The 18,530-nt window shown below is 42.4% G+C and overlaps 1 protein-coding gene across 1 annotated transcript in view; it reads left to right on the top strand.

The window, feature by feature from the left end:
- The window catches only part of cacna2d3a (calcium channel, voltage-dependent, alpha 2/delta subunit 3a), a 313,706-nt gene that overhangs the window by 260,057 nt on the left and 35,119 nt on the right, over positions 1-18,530 (top strand). The window contains exons 31-32 of the mRNA XM_062999198.1: positions 184-246; positions 1,684-1,754. Of these exons, the coding sequence (XP_062855268.1) occupies positions 184-246; positions 1,684-1,754 (134 nt within the window). The remainder of the gene's footprint in view (positions 1-183; positions 247-1,683; positions 1,755-18,530) is intronic.

Here is an 18,530-nt window from a genome sequence, read left to right as displayed (position 1 = left end):
TTGAGCACATTGGTATGAAATGCCTGGCCTAATAAAACATGTTAAGAATTAACAGACTACCTAGATACCCAGGGCTAATTTACTATGATGGCAACTGTCAAGCAGACCATATAGGTAAACTGGTAATCAATGCTATGCTTTAAAGAATTTGTATAGTGACCCTTCATGTTTTAATTTTTGCAGGAAATAAACTGCTACCTCATAGACAACAATGGTTTCATCCTTGTAGCTGAGGACTTTTCACTGGTAGGTCTGTTTTGTCAACATGATTTTGGAGTGTGTTTGTGGGGAAGGTCTGGCTCACTCACTCACTCACTCACTCACAAGCTCTACCAGCTTTTCAATGGGCACAAGGCACACAGTAACACCCTGGATGGGGAGCCAGTCCATCGCAGGGCACACACACACACATACCCCTTCACCTATAGGGCAATTCAGTGTCTTCAATTAACCTGACTGCTTGTTTTTGGACTGTGGGAGGAAACCGGAGTTCCCAGTGGAAACCCACACAGACACGGGGAAAACATGCAAACTCCACACAGAAAGGACCCGGACCGTCCCGCCTGGGGATTGAACCCAGGACCTTCTTGCTGTGATGCGACAGTGCTAGCCACCAAGGGTCTGGCTCACAAGCTCATTCCAAATGGCCACTTATGTTCCAACACACTAAACTTGTCAAACCATGTCTTCATGGGACTTGCTTTGTGCACAGATACAAAGTCATATTGGAGTGAGAAATGGCCTTCCCTGAACTGTTGCCACAAAGATGGCGACATTAATTTTAAACACCTGCTAGCAATGCATGTGTAACATGTGACTCAATAATTAGGATAGCTGTACACATACTTTTGGCCACATAATTTATGTTTCTTAAATCCAATACTGTGGCGACTGGCTGGTTCGCTGTTAAAATAGGCAGGGCAGGGGGGCATTTTCCCTGCGCTCATTTTCAGCCGTGTGAGTGCGGCATCCCAGAATGCAGGGCGGCCGCAACCGATGTACTTTTAAGAGAATAAAATGAGGGTTTTGTAGTTGTTTGTCGTGTTTGCGTGAGTGTATGTAGTTATTATGTGTCGATGTGTTTAATGTGTTTGTGTTCGTTTTTATGTTAAGTTTATAATGAAGTTTTATTGTTTTTACTGTCGTTTAATGTGGTGAGCCTGTTCTGTGCATGTTTGGATATAGTGAGAGTGGTCTGTTCTTCTAGCCTTTTCTTTGTGCTCTATAACTGGTTCAGAAGCTACTGAATAAAGAGTGCTGCCTCCTGAAGTTTGAAAAGAGAAGAAATGCCTCATTCTTCCTCGTCAATGCCACAATATTAACAGTATTGTTTATGCTATACTGTATTGTGCATTTTTGTACTACAGTACTGCACAGTGTACTGCTTCACATTAGAGATTATTTAAATGTACTGTTACTGAGTCACATTCATGCGTATGCATAGAAGGGTGAATTCCTCTGTTACATAATCATTTTTTTCGGATTTCTTTAACTTTGCATATGCATGACACACACGCACACACACACGCACACACACACAAACACTAAGTCATTTTGTGTACATGTCACTACAGATCTTGTCATCCCCCCAGTACATGTTTCGGCCTCAGCCGTTTTAACAGAGTTGTTATTATTAAGTATCTGATTGTATCCATCACTTGTTTCTCTTTTACTCTTTTTCAGACAGGGGTGTTTTTTGGAGAAGCTGAAGGAGCCGTTATGAGCAAACTACTTTCTATGGGTTCTTTTAAAAGGTACAACTAAATGTTTCTCTAAGCTTTATTTGGCCACTGACCACATACATTTTTTTAGGGCCCCACCACAACCCCACTTTTACTCAACCCATGCATTCTTTTTAAAATAAGGTGCATAGTTGTAACACTGTTGGCTAAATATGTTTTTAAACTAAGTAATAATCTGAACAAATTAATTTTATAATAATATGTTTTCTGTTTTATATCATTCTGTTTTCTGCTTAATATAAATTTATAATATTATAATTATAAATAGAATTATTAATATTATATTTTTGGAGCCGCTCAGGTGGCACAGCAGTAAAATACGCTCGCACACCAGAGCTGGGTTTTCAAATACATTGTATCGAAACTCAGCTCTGCCACCCAAATGGGCTGGGCGGCTGCATGAACAACGATAGGCTGTTGTTCATAGGGTTAGGGACAAGCCGGATTGTGGGTCCTCATAACTGGTGCAATTACAACCCCTGCTGGCTGATTGTTGGTGCCTGCACAGGGCTGAGGATTAATGCTGATCAGGGTGTGGCCCTCCATGCACAGTGCTGATCAGTATATATAAACTCGACTGATGCGGGTGAAAAATGCAGTCTGTACTGAGCACGTGTCGGAGGGGGCAAGGTTGGAAAAATAGAAAATTTAAAAATATATATTATATTTTGGCACAATAAAGCAAATACTGTGTGTGTAAAGAAGTTAAAATTATAGAAAAAAAAAAATTTGTAACACTAAATGGTGCAGATGGAAAAGTGGGTGCAGCACAGCAAAATGGGTAATAAAGACCTGGTTTTTATACTTACAGTCTGTAAAGAATTTGGCATGTATTATATTGTCCACATAGGTTTTCTCCGCCCTTGTTTGTCAACAAATGCATGAGAAAATGATTGAAATGTTTAAAAACAATGTACCTCAAAGAAAGATTGGAAGGGATTTGCATATTTCTCCCTCTACAGTGCATAATATCATTAAATGAATCACTCGAACGGCACTGCATCAAGAACCACCACTCAACAATAGCTGATATAATGAGCAAGGGATTACTTTGGCGGTCCTTTGCCAAGCACTGCAATACAGAGTTACATGCACAAATTGAAACTTTACTGTGGAAAAAAAGAAGCCTTATGTTAACCATGTCCAGAAGTGGCATCGACTTCTCTGGGCTCTGAGGCATCTAGGATGGACCATCACACAGTGGAAACGTGTATTGTAGTCAGAAGAATCAGCATTCCAGGTCTTTTTTGGAAAAAATGGACGCCGTGTGCTCCGGACCAAAAGCAAAAAGGACCATCCAGACTGTTATCAGCAACAAGCCAGGGTCTGTCATGGCTGTGTCAGTGCACTTGGCAAAGGTCATTTACACTTCTGTGATGGCAGCATTAATGCAGAAAAGTACATCGAGATCTTAGAGCAACATACGCTGCCTTCAAGACGTGATCTTTTCCAGAGACGTCCATGCATTTTTCAACAAAACAATGCAAAACCACATGCTGCACACATTACAAAGGCATGGCTGCGGAAAAAGAGGGTACGGGTACTGGACTGGCCTGCTTGCAGTCCTGACCTGTCCCTATAAAGAATGTGTGGAGAATTTTGAAACGGAAAATGTGACAATGGAAAACGATGACCCCATACTGTTGCACATCTTAAGACGTGTTTGCAGAAAGAATGGGACAAAATAAAACCTGAAACACTAAATCACTTGGTATCCTCTGTGCCAAAACGTCTTTTAAATGTGGTGAAAAGGAATGGTAACAATTACAAAGTGGTAAATGATTTACTCTCCCAACTTTTTTTGGAATGTGTTGCAGGCCTGAAATGCAGAAATGGATGTTTATCAATAAATTAAATGAAGTTGACCAGACAAAACATGAAATATATGAAAGTCAAAGTAAATGTACGTAATTGTTATTTGCATTTTCCATGCTGCCCCAACTTTTTCTGATTTGGGGTTAAATAGTTAAATAAGTGAGTGTGCGCGTGTGGTTTGCACCATGACTACGATGTCTTTCTGCCCTAAGCCCAGTGTTTTTTGGTGGCAGCAGACCCACCCGATCTGAAATAATGACCAAAAATGAATAAATAAATGAATTTTCTTGGGCTCTAAGTAATACAGTAATAATGACATATGTAATCAATATGTGACATTGTATTGTATATACTGCACATATACATGAATGCTGTTAGGATTTTAAAAGCATGGAGGCTTTAATAACATGCTGATTTTTCTAAGGCATACAGAAAAAGTGTTGTCTTTATCTCATATACACATACACCAATGATACACATTTTATTTTGTGTAAACTATCAGACAACTAAAAAATGAATGAGGCCCTCTGCAATGCATTCCAGGGTGGGAATGGCCACAACAAATAGGCAGTGATATGATTAGATATGAGTAATTGTGGGATGTGAGGAGGAGCACAATGAGGAAAGAATGCCAGAGATTTATATGACAAATCTCCAGCATATCTCCTGCCATATATATCACAAAGACAGGAGAATTGTTTGAGCAGCTCTTATCACTAAATACAAGAGTACAAGACTGTCCCCAAAGACATTGGCATCCTGGCTTCAACAGTTCAAAATGTTATTAATAAGTTTACTACTCATGGAACAGTCAAGAACTGGTGAAAAGATGAACATTAATTAGAGAACCTTATGAATGGTGTATCCAACATCCAAAGAACTCCAGGCTCAGCTGTAGACATATGGAGTGACGTTTACAACATATACCATATGCCGCACATTGAAGAAAACAGGGCCACATGGGTAAAGGCCCAGGAGGACTTAACTGTGCCAAAACTTAAACAGACAGATCACAATCCTCCTGAGATAATGTTAAATGTACAGATTAACCAAACTAAATCTCTTTGGCAATACGTACCACTGTTATGTTTACGACAATAAAATAAAGTCTATACCTAGAGTGAAACATGGTGGAAGATCATGGTGAGGCTGCTTCGCTGCCTTTGGGACTAAAGGCCTTGAACATGTTACAGGAACTATGAAATCAGTTGATTATCAGATCATTTTAAAACAAAATGTGCTCCAAAAAAAGTGTTGGAAAGCTAGGTTTGAGTCAAACCCAGTGGGTCCTACAGCAGCATAATGACCCAAAGCACACAGTCAAAAGTACACAAAAATTGTTAAAGTGGTGAGAAAGCAAATATATATTTATATATATAAAACGTTTGAAGTTGATTGTTAAACAGGATGCTTGAGCATGGACAAAGAACAGACAAAACAAGGTTATCACACTTACTATGAACACTAGGGGGAGCTTCATTAGTAACATGAATCTCCAGGATAGGAGATTTTTAACTTTAAAATAGACTTAATCCTACATGCTAACATCCAGGTCAACGCTAATGACTATGCTAACAGAAACAAGAGGGACCAGACACTATGGAGAAACAACATCTAAGGCAAGGACATAACCAATGACAAAACTATGACTCATACAAGACAAAGACAACACTGACTATGAAAAAGACAAGGACTATACTGTACGAAGGCTAGGCACTGACAAGGTACAAAGAACCTCAAGGTTATACCATGGTTAGGCTAGGTTATGGCTTTGGCTAGGCTAGGCTAGAACAAAGAACAACTTTGGAGGGTTAAAGGCTAGGTTATTCTATCCTACTTCAAAGTAACAGCCCTCAAGATGAACAATGAACAATGATACACACAACAATTATTTAATAATAAGGAACATGAGGGCAAATCAGTAGAATGGGGCGGAGACAAGGGAGGCGTGAAACAAACACAAACACTTGTGCTCCCGGAACTCAGGGAGTGTGGCACATTAAAACGCAAACACTTGGACAAGGCTGCAGGTGTTATATTATATAGCAATTTAGGGCTAGTAATGATATATAATTTTATCATTATTTATACTGTACTACTACTACTACTACTACCACTACTACTAATAATAATAGTTATAATAATAATTTAAAAAAACTATACTGTATAATAACACTGGTATTGGTATTAAGTATGATATCTAATAACTAATAAACGTCAATAATATCCAGAAATGTGCACCACATGTCTTCCAGCTCACTAAAAACTAAACGACATTGTTAATTCTGAGGGATTATCCATAATCTCATCTGCACGCTATGTCACGGCTCTGCGTCTCCGGTTGCGGTTGTGCTAGGTCGGAACCTGTCCTCAGGCTGTGTATTGAGCGGTGTCAAACTCCAGCTGCTATCCATCAAGACAGTGCTCACACACGTGCACACACACACACACACACACACACACACACACACACATACACACACAAACTTGCATTCTGCTTTGGATCCCTTAAAGCATGCCAAATCTCTTTCACACAGCTGTCCTGTCAGTCACAGATCTTGTTTGATCATATATTGCCACCTAGAACCACAAAAGGTGCAGTAGAAAGAAGCTCAGACAAAACCAACGATACACACAATGCTGAACACCTGACATGCTGTCAAATACACTAACACACATGCACACAGACATCCCACCCTTCCATACCCTGGGGGCCTGTTAATTAGGAAATCCCAAACACTCACTCACCCCCCATGGTGCATAACATCATCTACAACCGCAAATCAAAAAAAGTTGGGCCAATATGGAGAAGGAAAAAAAAAAAAAAAAAAAAAAAAATATACAGTGTATCACAAAAGTGAGTACACCCCTCACATTTCTGCAGATATTTAAGTATATCTTTTCATGGGACAACACTGACAAAATGACACTTTGACACAATGAAAAAAAGTCTGTGTGCAGCTTATATAACAGTGTAAATTTATTCTTCCCTCAAAATAACTCAATATACAGCCATTAATGTCTAAACCACCGGCAACAAAAGTGAGTACACCCCTTAGTGAAAGTTCCTGAAGTGTCAATATTTTGTGTGGCCACCATTATTTCCCAGAACTGCCTTAACTCTCCTGGGCATGGAGTTTACCAGAGCTTCACAGGTTGCCACTGGAATGCTTTTCCACTCCTCCATGACGACATCACGGAGCTGGCGAATATTCGAGACTTTGCGCTCCTCCACCTTCCGCTTGAGGATGCCCCAAAGATGTTCTATTGGGTTTAGGTCTGGAGACATGCTTGGCCAGTCCATCACCTTTACCCTCAGCCTCTTCAATAATGCAGTGGTCGTCTTAGAGGTGTGTTTGGGGTCATTATCATGCTGGAACACTGCCCTGCGACCCAGTTTCCGGAGGTAGGGGATCATGCTCTGCTTCAGTATTTCACAGTACATATTGGAGTTCATGTGTCCCTCAATGAAATGTAACTCCCCAACACCTGCTGCACTCATGCAGCCCCAGACCATGGCATTCCCACCACCATGCTTGACTGTAGGCATGACACACTTATCTTTGTACTCCTCACCTGATTGCCGCCACACATGCTTGAGACCATCTGAACCAAACTAATTAATCTTGGTCTCTTCAGACCATAGGACATGGTTCCAGTAATCCATGTCCTTTGTTTACATGTCTTCAGCAAACTGTTTGCGGGCTTTCTTGTGTAGAAACTTTAGAAGAGGCTTCCTTCCGGGGTGACAGCCATGCAGACCAATTTGATGTAGTGTGTGGCGTATGGTCTGAGCACTGACAGGCTGACCCCCCACCTTTTCAATCTCTGCAGCAATGCTGACAGCACTCCTGCGCCTATTTTTCAAAGACAGCAGTTGGATGTGATGCTGAGCACGTGCACTCAGGTTCTTTGGACGACCAACGCGAGTTCTGTTCTGAGAACAGTTCTCTTTTAAAACGCTGGATGATCTTGGCCACTGTGCTGCAGCTCAGTTTCAGGGCGTTGGCAATCTTCTTGTAGCCTTGGCCATCTTCATGTAGTGCAGCAATTCGTCTTTTAAGATCCTCAGAGAGTTCTTTGCTATGAGGTGCCATGTTGGAACTTTCAGTGACCAGTAAGAGAGAGTGTGAGAGCTGTACTACTAAATTGAACACACCTGCTCCCTATGCACACCTGAAACCTAGTAACACTAACAAATCACATGACATTTTGGAGGGAAAATGACAAGCAGTGCTCAATTTGGACATTTAGGGGTGAAGTCTCTTAGGGGTGTACTCACTTTTGTTGCCGGTGGTTTAGACATTAATGGCTGTATATTGAGTTATTTTGAGGGAAGAATACATTTACACTGTTATATAAGCTGCACACAGACTACTTTTCATTGTGTCAAAGTGTCATTTTGTCAGTGTTGTCCCATGAAAAGATATACTTAAATATCTGCAGAAATGTGAGGGGTGTACTCACTTTTGTGATACACTGTATATATATATATATATATATATATATATATATATACACATATATATATAATCTCAATTTAACGCGATTAAAAAAAATAGTGCCGTTAACGCAAATTCTATTTGGCCCTGCGAGTCATCCGTAGTTCATGTTGAGACTTGACCGTGCACCAACGTTTTAACGTCGGACTTGCCACCGTTTGTTTTATTTGCGGTTTGTTAACATAATGTAACCGAGCATTGTAGTGATGCACTTGCTTAATAAAGAAATAAATACACGGTATATTCACAAGTTGTCGGGATCATAACACTTTATTACTTCTTCTGTTACGGTACCGAATAGCAAACAGCTAGAGTCATACCGTTAGCCAAGCATGCTATTCCATGCACTATGGAAGCCAAAGTCAAAACACACTCACAATGTTTGCTGATGGAGAAATTTTAACCTACAATCTGACATATATACGAAGTCAAGGGTCTCTGCTGGATAGTATTACTGCGTAGTATGTGAGTGAATAAAACAACCTTACAGTTTTCTCTTGTCCCAGCAGTTTTTAACATAAGTACATTTAGCATAAAATGTGTTCACCATTTTAATTGTAAAATTTCACTTAAAAATCCTTGTTTTCTATAACATTTACACAGATTTTTTTTTAATGCGATTAATCGCGATTAACTATATGAAATTCTGAGATTAATCGCGATTAAAAAATTTAATCGTTTGACAGCCCTAATATACAGTATATATACAGTGTATCACAAAAGTGAGTACACCCCTCACATTTCTGCAAATATTTCATTATATCTTTTCATGGGACAACACTATAGACATGAAACTTGGATATAACTTAGAGTAGTCAGTGTACAGCTTGTATAGCAGTGTAGATTTACTGTCTTCTGAAAATAACTCAACACACAGCCATTAATGTCTAAATAGCTGGCAACATAAGTGAGTACACCCCACAGTGAACATGTCCAAATTGTGCCCAAATGTGTCGTTGTCCCTACCTGGTGTCATGTGTCAAGGTCCCAGGTGTAAATGGGGAGCAGGGCTGTTAAATTTGGTGTTTTGGGTACAATTCTCTCATACTGGCCACTGGATATTCAACATGGCACCTCATGGCAAAGAACTCTCTGAGGATGTGAGAAATAGAATTGTTGCTCTCCACAAAGATGGCCTGGGCTATAAGAAGATTGCTAACACCCTAAAACTGAGCTACAGCATGGTGGCCAAGGTCATACAGCGGTTTTCCAGGACAGGTTCCACTCGGAACAGGCTTCGCCAGGGTCGACCAAAGAAGTTGAGTCCACGTGTTCGGCGTCATATCCAGAGGTTGGCTTTAAAAAATAGACACATGAGTGCTGCCAGCATTGCTGCAGAGGTTGAAGACGTGGGAGGTCAGCCTGTCAGTGCTCAGACCATACGCCGCACACTGCATCAACTCGGTCTGCATGGTCGTCATCCCAGAAGGAAGCTGACGCACAAGAAAGCCCGCAAACAGTTTGCTGAAAACAAGCAGTCCAAGAACATGGATTACTGGAATGCCCTGTGGTCTGACGAGACCAAGATAAACTTGTTTGGCTCAGATGGTGTCCAGCATGTGTGGCGGCGCCCTGGTGAGAAGTACCAAGACAACTGTATCTTGCCTACAGTCAAGCATGATGGTGGTAGCATCATGGTCTTGGGCTGCATGAGTGTTGCTGGCACTGGGGAGCTGCGGTTCATTGAGGGAAACATGAATTCCAACATGTACTGTGACATTCTGAAACAGAGCATGATCCCTTCCCTTCGAAAACTGGGCCTCATGGCAGTTTTCCAACAGGATAACGACCCCAAACACAACCTCCAAGATGACAACTGCCTTGCTGAGGAAGCTGAAGGTAAAGGTGATGGACTAAACCCAATTGAGCACCTGTGGCGCATCCTCAAGTGGAAGGTGGAGGAGTTCAAGGTGTCTAACATCCACCAGCTCCGTGATGTCATCATGGAGGAGTGGAAGAGGATTCCAATAGCAACCTGTGCAGCTCTGGTGAACTCCATGCCCAGGAGGGTTAAGGCAGTGCTGGATAATAATGGTGGTCACACAAAATATTGACACTTTGGGCACAATTTGGACATGTTTACTGTGGGGTGTACTCACTTATGTTGCCAGCCATTTAGACATTAATGGCTGTGTGTTGAGTTATTTTCAGAAGACAGTAAATCTACACTGCTATACAAGTTGTACACTGACTACTCTAAGTTATATCCAAGTTTTATTTCTATAGTGTTGTCCCATGAAAAGATATAATAAAATATTTGCAGAAATGTGAGGGGTGTACTCACTTTTGTGATACACTGTATATATATATATACAGGGTGGGCCATTTATTAGGATACACCTAAATAAAATGGGAATGGTTGGTGATATTAACTTCCTGTTTGTGGCACATTAGTATATGGGAGGGGAAAAACTTTTCAAGATGGGTGGTGACCATGGCGGCAATTTTGAAGTCGGCCATTTTTGATCCAACTTTAGTTTTTTCAATGGGAAGAGGGTCATGTGACACATCAAACTTATTGAGAATTTCACAACGTAACTTTATTCTTTCATGAGTTATTTACAAGTTTCTGACCACTTATAAAATGTGTTCAAAGTGCTGCCCATTGTGTTGGATTGTCAATGCAACCCTCTTCTCCCACTCTTCACACACTGATAGCAACACCGCAGAAGAAATGCTAGCACAGGCTTCCAGTATCCGTAGTTTCAGGTGCTGCCCATCTCGTATCTTCACAGCATAGACAATTGCCTTCAGATGACCCCAAAGATAAAAGTCTAAGGGGGTCAGATCGGGAGACCTTGGGGGCCATTCAACTGGCCCACGACGACCAATCCACTTTCCAGGAAACTGTTCATCTAGGAATGCTCGGACCTGACACCCATAATGTGGTGGTGCACCATCTTGTTGGAAAAACTCAGGGAACGTGCCAGCTTCACAGAATGGCCCCACTATCTTTGTACCCCATATACCACACCATATCATCAATTTTTGTGTTCCAACAGTCTTGGAGGGATCTATCCAATGTGGGTTAGTGTCAGACCAATAGCGGTGGGTTTGTTTGTTAACTTCACCATTCACATAAAAGTTTGCCTCATCACTGAACAAAATGTTCTGTGTAAACTGAGGGTCCTGTTCCAATTTTTGTTTTGCCCATTCTGCAAATTCAGTGCGCCGATCTGGGTCATCCTCGTTGAGATGCTGCAGCAGCTGGAGTTTGTAAGGGTGCCATTTGTGAGTAGCTAATATCCGCCGAAGGGATGTTCGACTGATGCCACTCTCCAGTGACATGCGGCGAGTGCTACGCTGTGGGCTCTTGCTGAATGAAGCTAGGACAGCCACTGATGTTTCTTCATTAGTGACAGTTTTCATGCGTCCACATTTTGGCAAATCCAACACTGAACCAGTTTCACGAAACTTGGCAAGCAGTTTGCTAACTGTAGCATGGGAGATGGGTGGTCTCGTAGGGTGTCTTGCATTGAAATCTGCTGCAATGACCCGGGTACTGCGTTCACCAGACATCAACACAATTTCTATCCGCTCCTCACGTGTTAACCTCTGCGACATGTCAATGGCTGTAAACAAAAAGAAGCTTGTAAATAACTCATGAAAGAATAAAGTTACGTTAAAACCAAGCACACCATTGTTTTTCTTGTGAAATTCTCAATAAGTTTGATGTGTCACATGACCCTCTTCCCATTGAAAAAACGAAAGTTGGATCCAAAATGGCCGACTTCAAAATGGCCACCATGGTCATTTTCATTTTTCATTTCCGCCTGTGGTCCCGTCTGGGACATAGGCCGCCGACAAGCTCTCTCCAGGCATCACGATTCCGGGCGAGTCTCTCCAGCTGTCCCCACGTCTTGCCCATCTGCTTGGCGTCTGCATCCAGGTCTCGGCGCCAGGTATTTCTAGGCCGTCCTCTCTTCCTCTTCCCTTGGGGGTTCCAGGTGAGGGATTGTTTGGTGATGTTGGATGTAGGTTTGCGGAGGGTGTGGCCAATCCATCGCCAGCGTCTCTGAAGGATGTCTTGGTCAACAGGCTGCTGCTTTGTTCGTTGCCACAGTTCTACATTGCTGATCTTATCGGGCCAGCGGATCTTTATGATCTTCCTGAGGCAGGTGTTAATAAAGACCTGGATTTTCTTCATGGTGGTGATGGTGGTTCTCCAGGTCTCTGCTCCGTAGAGTAATACTGGCTTTACTATGGTGTTGAAGAGCCTGATCTTGGTGGTGGTGCTGATCTCGCTGGATCCCCAGATGTTCTTCAGCTGATGGAAGGCTGTTCGTGCTTTACCGATGCGGGTTCTGACATCTGCATCTGTTCCTCCATGGCTGTCCAGGATGCTGCCGAGATAGGTGAAACTATCCACCTCTTCCAGCGCCTCACCCTGGACTGTGATGGGTGTCTCGTTAGATGCATTTGTCTTGAACACCTTGCTCTTCCCTCTGTTGATACTAAGGCCCAGTCTAGCTGAGTTGTTCACAACGATGCTGGTCTTTTCCTGCATCTGTTGTTGGGTATGGGAGAGGAGAGCCAGGTCATCGGCAAAGTCGAGATCGTCCAACTGCTTCCAAAGTGTCCACTGAATGCCGTTACGCTTCTGGTCTGTAGATGTCTTCATGATCCAGTCTATGGCCAGCAGAAACAGGAAGGGCGAGAGTAAGCAGCCTTGCCTCACTCCGGTTCTTACTTCGAAGGCGTTGGTGAGCTGTCTGCCATGCACTATTCTGCAGGTCATTCCTTCATATGACTTCCTGATGATGTTGGTAATCTTCTCTGGCACTCCGTAGTGTCTTAGTAGTCTCCAGAGGGTCTGCCTATCAACGCTGTCAAACGCCTTCTCGTAGTCGATGAAGTTGACGTAGAGAGGCGAGTTCCATTCCAGGGACTGCTCCAGAATGATGCGCAGGGTTGCGATCTGGTCCGTGCACGATCTTCCCTTACGGAAACCAGCTTGTTGGTCACGAAGCTGCGGGTCAACAGCGTCTTCCATTCTGTTAAGCAGGATGCGGTTAAACACCTTCCCTGGGATGGACAACAGCGTTATCCCTCGGTAATTGGAGCAAGAACTGAGGTCACCTTTCTTGGGGAGTTTAAAGAGGTAGCCTTCTTTCCACTCAGTTGGTTCTTCTTCATCTTCCCAGATTTTGCAGAAGAGTGGGTGGAGGAGCTCCACACTGGTCTCGACATCCGCCTTTAGCGCTTCTGCCAGGATGCTGTCAGGTCCTGCAGACTTGCCGTTCTTCAATTGCTTGATGGCGCTTCGGATCTCTTCCTTCGTGGGTGCACAGCACCTGATTGGTAGGTCGCTTTCGGCTGGCGGTATCTCCGGTGGGTTTGCAGGAGCTGGCCTGTTGAGTAACTCCTGAAAGTGCTCGATCCACCTCTTCTTCTGTCCTTCTTCGTCTGCTATTGCCTCTCCATTCTTGTTCTTTACTGGCCTCTCTGGCTTGGCAAACTTTCCAGATAGTTTCCTGATGATGGAATACAGGTCCTTGGTGCTATTCTGATGCACTGCTTCTTCTGCTTCTATTGCCAGTGACTCTATGTAGCTCCGCTTGTCTACTCTGATGCTTTGCTTGACAATTCTATTAGCTTCTGTATATTCTTCTTGTGCTTTTACTGTTGTTGCTCTTGTTCTGCTGTTGTTCACCATTGCTTTCTTTTCTCTTCTTTCTTCTATCTTCTGTAGCGTCTCTGCTGAGATCCATTCCTTGTGTGTGTAAGATTTGAAGCCCAGAACTTCTTGGCATGTTGAAGTCACCGCTTCTTTCACTTTCTGCCACTTCTGTTCTATCGTCTCATCTTCGAGCAGCTCTTCTAGGACCTGGAACTTGTTGGAGAGGGTGACCTTGAACTCGTCTTTTTTCTTGCTGTTTTTCAGCGTAGCGATGTTATAGCGCTGTCGTTGGCTGGACCCCCCTGTCCAGTTCTTCTTCAGTTTCAGCTTCAATCTAGCCACAAGGAGATGATGGTCGGAAGCAACGTCTGCTCCTCGTTTGACGCGTACGTCTTGAAGAGAGCGGCGAAACTTCTTCCCGATGCACACGTGGTCGATCTGGTTTTCCGTCGACAGGTCTGGTGACACCCAAGTCGCCTTGTGTATCCTCCTGTGATGAAAAACACTTCCTCCGATGACCAGGTTACTTGCGGCGCATAGATCGGCAAATCTCTCCCCGTTATCGTTCATCTCGCCCAGCCCTTGCTGCCCCATGATCTCCTCGTACCCTCGGTTGTCGTTGCCGATCTTGGCGTTGAAGTCACCCATTATGATGACGATGTTCCTCTTTGGTCTGTCTTGTATGGTGGTTGACAGTCTGTTGTAAAAGTTCTCCTTCTCCTCTTCTTCACTGTCGTTCGTCGGGGCGTAGCACTGGATTATGTCCATATTGATCCTCTTCCTCTTTGTATGGAAGGAGGCTGTCATGATCCGTGGTCCGTGCGCCTCCCACCCAATGAGCGCTCTCTGTGCCGACTTGGAAAGCATCAGGGCCACTCCATGGGTGTGTGCGGCTTCTTCCTGTTCGTGTCCCGAGTACAACAGTAACTCGCCGGAAGTCAGTCGCTTCTGCCCGGAGCCAGTCCATCTTGACTCGCTGATTCCTAGGACGGTGAGGTTAAACTTCCTCATCTCTGCGGCCACTTGCGCTGTCTTTCCAGTCTCATACATGGTCCGGACGTTCCATGTAGCGATGGTAGTGGTGGTTCTGGTGGAGACGATGGTCATCGGCCCGACGGCTTCCAGATGACTCTGGCTTTCACCGTCCGATGTCATATGCCTTCCAGCTGGGGGTCCATCTTCTCCCAGGTCCGTGGTGTCTGTTAGTATTCTTGTTGGCGTTTCTGTAGCTAGGTTTTTTTTTTACAGGGTGGGGTAGCTAGCCCCACGCCCAACCCTCCTCCTTTTGCAGCCGGGCTTGGGACCGTCCTTGGCGGAGTTGGCCGCCATGGTCACCATCTTGAAAAGTTTTCCCTCTCCCATATACTAATGTGCCACAAGCAGGAAGTTAATATCACCAACAATTCCCATTTTATTTAGGTGTATCCATATAAATGGCCCACCCTGTATATATATATATATATTTTTATATATATACTGATCATCCATAACATTAAAACCACCTTCTTGTTTCTACACTCACTGCCCATTTTATCGGCTTCACTTACCATATAGAAGCACTTTGTAGTTCCACAATTACTGACTGTAGTCCATCTGTTTCTCTGCATGCTTTGTTAGCCCCCTTGGATGCTGTTCTTTAATGGTCAGGACTCTCCCAGGACCACCACAGAGTAGGTATTATTTGGGTGGTGGGTCATTCTCAGCACTGCAGTGACACTGACATGGTGGTGATGTGTTAGTGTGTGTTGTGCTGGTATGAGTGGATAAGACACAGCAATGCTAATGAAGTTTTTAAACACCTCACTGTCACTGCTGGACTGAGAATAGTCCACCAACCAAAAATATCCAGCCAATAGCGCCCTGTGGGCAGCATCTTGTGACCACTGATGAAGGTCTAGAAAATGACCAACTTAAACAGCAGCAATAGATGAGCGATTGTCTCTGACTTTACATCTACAAGGTGGACCAGCTAGGTAGGAGTGTCTAACAGAGTGGACAGTGAGTGGACATGGTATTTAAAAAATCCAGCAGCGCTGCTGTGTCTGATCCTCTCATACCAGCACAACACACACTAACACACCACCACCATGTAATTGTCACTGCAGTGCTGAGAATGATCCACCACCCAAATAATACCTGCTCTGTGGTGGTCCTGTGGGGTCCTGACCATTGAAGAACAGGGTAAAAGCAGGCTAAAAAAAGTAGAGAAATGTAGAGAAATAAATGGACTACAGTCAGTAATTGTAGGACTACAAAATGCTTCTATATGGTAAGTGGAGCTAATAAAATGGACAGTGAATGTAGAAACAAGGAGGTGGTTTTAATGTTATGGCTGATCAGTGTATATAGCAGGCGGATATTTTTTTTGTTTGGTTAACTCCATTACATTTGTTAGTATGCATACATCCCTGTATTTCAAACTTGCATCACAGTTCAAAAAGTTGGGACAGGGTAATTTAGGGAAAGTAATGAGGAAAAAAAATCATTTAGTAAAGGTCAAGGGTGCAAGCCTAAGCGGAACGCCTGTAATCTCCGATCCCTCAAATGGCACTGCAATAAGATATATCAATCATCAATATCTCATTCAACCACATGGACAAGGGATTACTTTGGAAAACCCTACAATAACAAATGTCACTTAAAACATTACTGTGAAAAAAGAAGCCTTATGTTAACCATGTCCAGAAGTGAAAACATGTATTGTGGTCAGTATTTCAGATCTTTTCTGGTATGGGTACTGGACTGGCCTGCCAGAGAGAATTTATAAACAAAAAATGACAACCCAATACACCTTAAGATGTGTTTGAAGGAAGAATGGGGCAAAATAACACCTGGAACACTTCATTGCTTGGTATCTTCTGTGCCAAAATGTCTTTTAGGTGTTTTGACAAGGAATGCCAACATTACAAAGTGGTAAATGCTTTGCTGCACCAACTTATTTTTGGAACATGTAGCAAGCCTAGAATACAGGAATGAATGTATGAACAAATAACAACCAAATAATGACCAAACATTTTTCTTAAAAAATATTTTCTATACCATCCCAACCTTTTCTGATTTGGGGTTGTATTACAAACTAAAACCACACTATTTTGTTATCTGGCCACCCTTTCTGTCATCACCTCTTAAAATGTAGTATCACCATCATTGTGGCAATGGAATCATGTCTAGACATCTCACCTTGTGTCCGCCCTCTTCACTTGGCTCAGACAAAGAATGTTGAAGTCTTTTGTAAATGCTTAACCTCTTTTCATTGTATGGATTATTTGGTGATAATTGGGTCTGTAAGTATTGTCTGACAACTTTTCTTTGGTTATACATGTCTGGGATACATACATTTGAACACATTGGCCCATTGGTTATTGTATTATTTACCAGAAGTAAATTTCCAGTACAGGTTATTATGTATACCCATATTTTTAACAAAGCTGAAATAAATATATAGATATTTTTTATTGTTAATAAGAAAAGTAATCATGTGTAACTTGTCACCAACTGTGGAACTATGTGGCTTGTTCTTAAAAGCCTGAATGTGTCTTTTTTTCTTCTTTCTTTAAGGTCCAGGCTTCACTTTAAATCTATATGTCGCTAATGGCCAGACCAAGGCTTTTATTAGTCGTAGCTTAGTGATGGAGCTGACTTTTTCCAAATCCTTGTCCATTTGACCGTCATCATTCTTAATGCCCATTGTCCCTTTGTCTTTCTTGATTTTACTTCACCAGCACAATCAGCAGTATTTCAGTATTTGATAATCTATTTTACAAATGTAAGGAGTCCACTTCCAGTGTTCTACCCTGCACCATAATCATCAGTACTTCTTCAGTGTTCATCATTACTTTAATTAAGGCCTGTAGTTCTTCTGGTGATGTGATCAATAAAACAATGTCATCAGCATACCTGAGATTGCTAATGGTTTTCAGTCATGCCTTTCCTTGTAGCACCTTTCTTATTTCTTGTTCTTTTTTGTTGTGAGATGTTACATCCTTGTTGGACTTGCTGTCATGACAGCAACATTTTGTTAACTGTACAGATTTATTAATTTATTGATTTAATTGTTGTCAATTTATTTGGTTTAAAAGTATCAACAAGTGCACTTTGCATCTTAGTTCAACTATTAAGCAAAAAATAGCAAGTTAAAATGTTTATTGTAATCTAAATTCTAAAATTATGATTAAATTGTACACTCTCTGGTGACGACAATGTAGAAACATTTATACTTATATCCAGCAACCAGTCAAATAAATAATAAAACCTTACTCATGTCCAGACAATCTGGCCAAATAACATTAATCTGGCTAAATAACAGCTTAGCTATGATTTTAAATACTGAAAGTAATTGTTAGTTTGTTGTTATTTTGTTCCATTATTCCTCTTTTACTTTTATATATATATATGTTAATATATACTTTATGCGTTTTTCTCCCATTTTTTCCCAATTTAGCGTAGTCAATTTGTCTTCCACTGCTGGGGATCCCCGATTTTTTGCAGTTGAGGAGGGTATATTGCTGCTCACGCCTCCTCCGACCCACTCGCAACCCTTAATGGAACCCTTTTCCACCCATGCACTCTGCACAGGAGCCTCTATCCGCCAATCAGGGTCCTTACACAGCGTTTGAAGACCCCGCCCACATATTTCGGTCATCCCTCCCTGCAGGCACTGGCAATTATGCCCGCTAGATGGCGCCCAGCCGATCAGTGGCAACACCGAGTTTCAAACCGAGGAGTTCAGAATCTCGGTGCTGGTGTGCTAGCGGAATATCCTGCTGCGCCACCTGGGCGCTAATTTTTATAATTTTCACTCTCTCTCTTTCTTTAGCGAGGTGTGTAATTTAGGTCAAGCATTCATTTATT

Source organism: Trichomycterus rosablanca, chromosome 7 (genome assembly GCF_030014385.1).
Source record: "Trichomycterus rosablanca isolate fTriRos1 chromosome 7, fTriRos1.hap1, whole genome shotgun sequence".
NCBI classification, from domain to species: Eukaryota; Metazoa; Chordata; class Actinopteri; order Siluriformes; family Trichomycteridae; genus Trichomycterus; species Trichomycterus rosablanca.
This window is presented reverse-complemented; position numbering and strand designations above follow the sequence as displayed.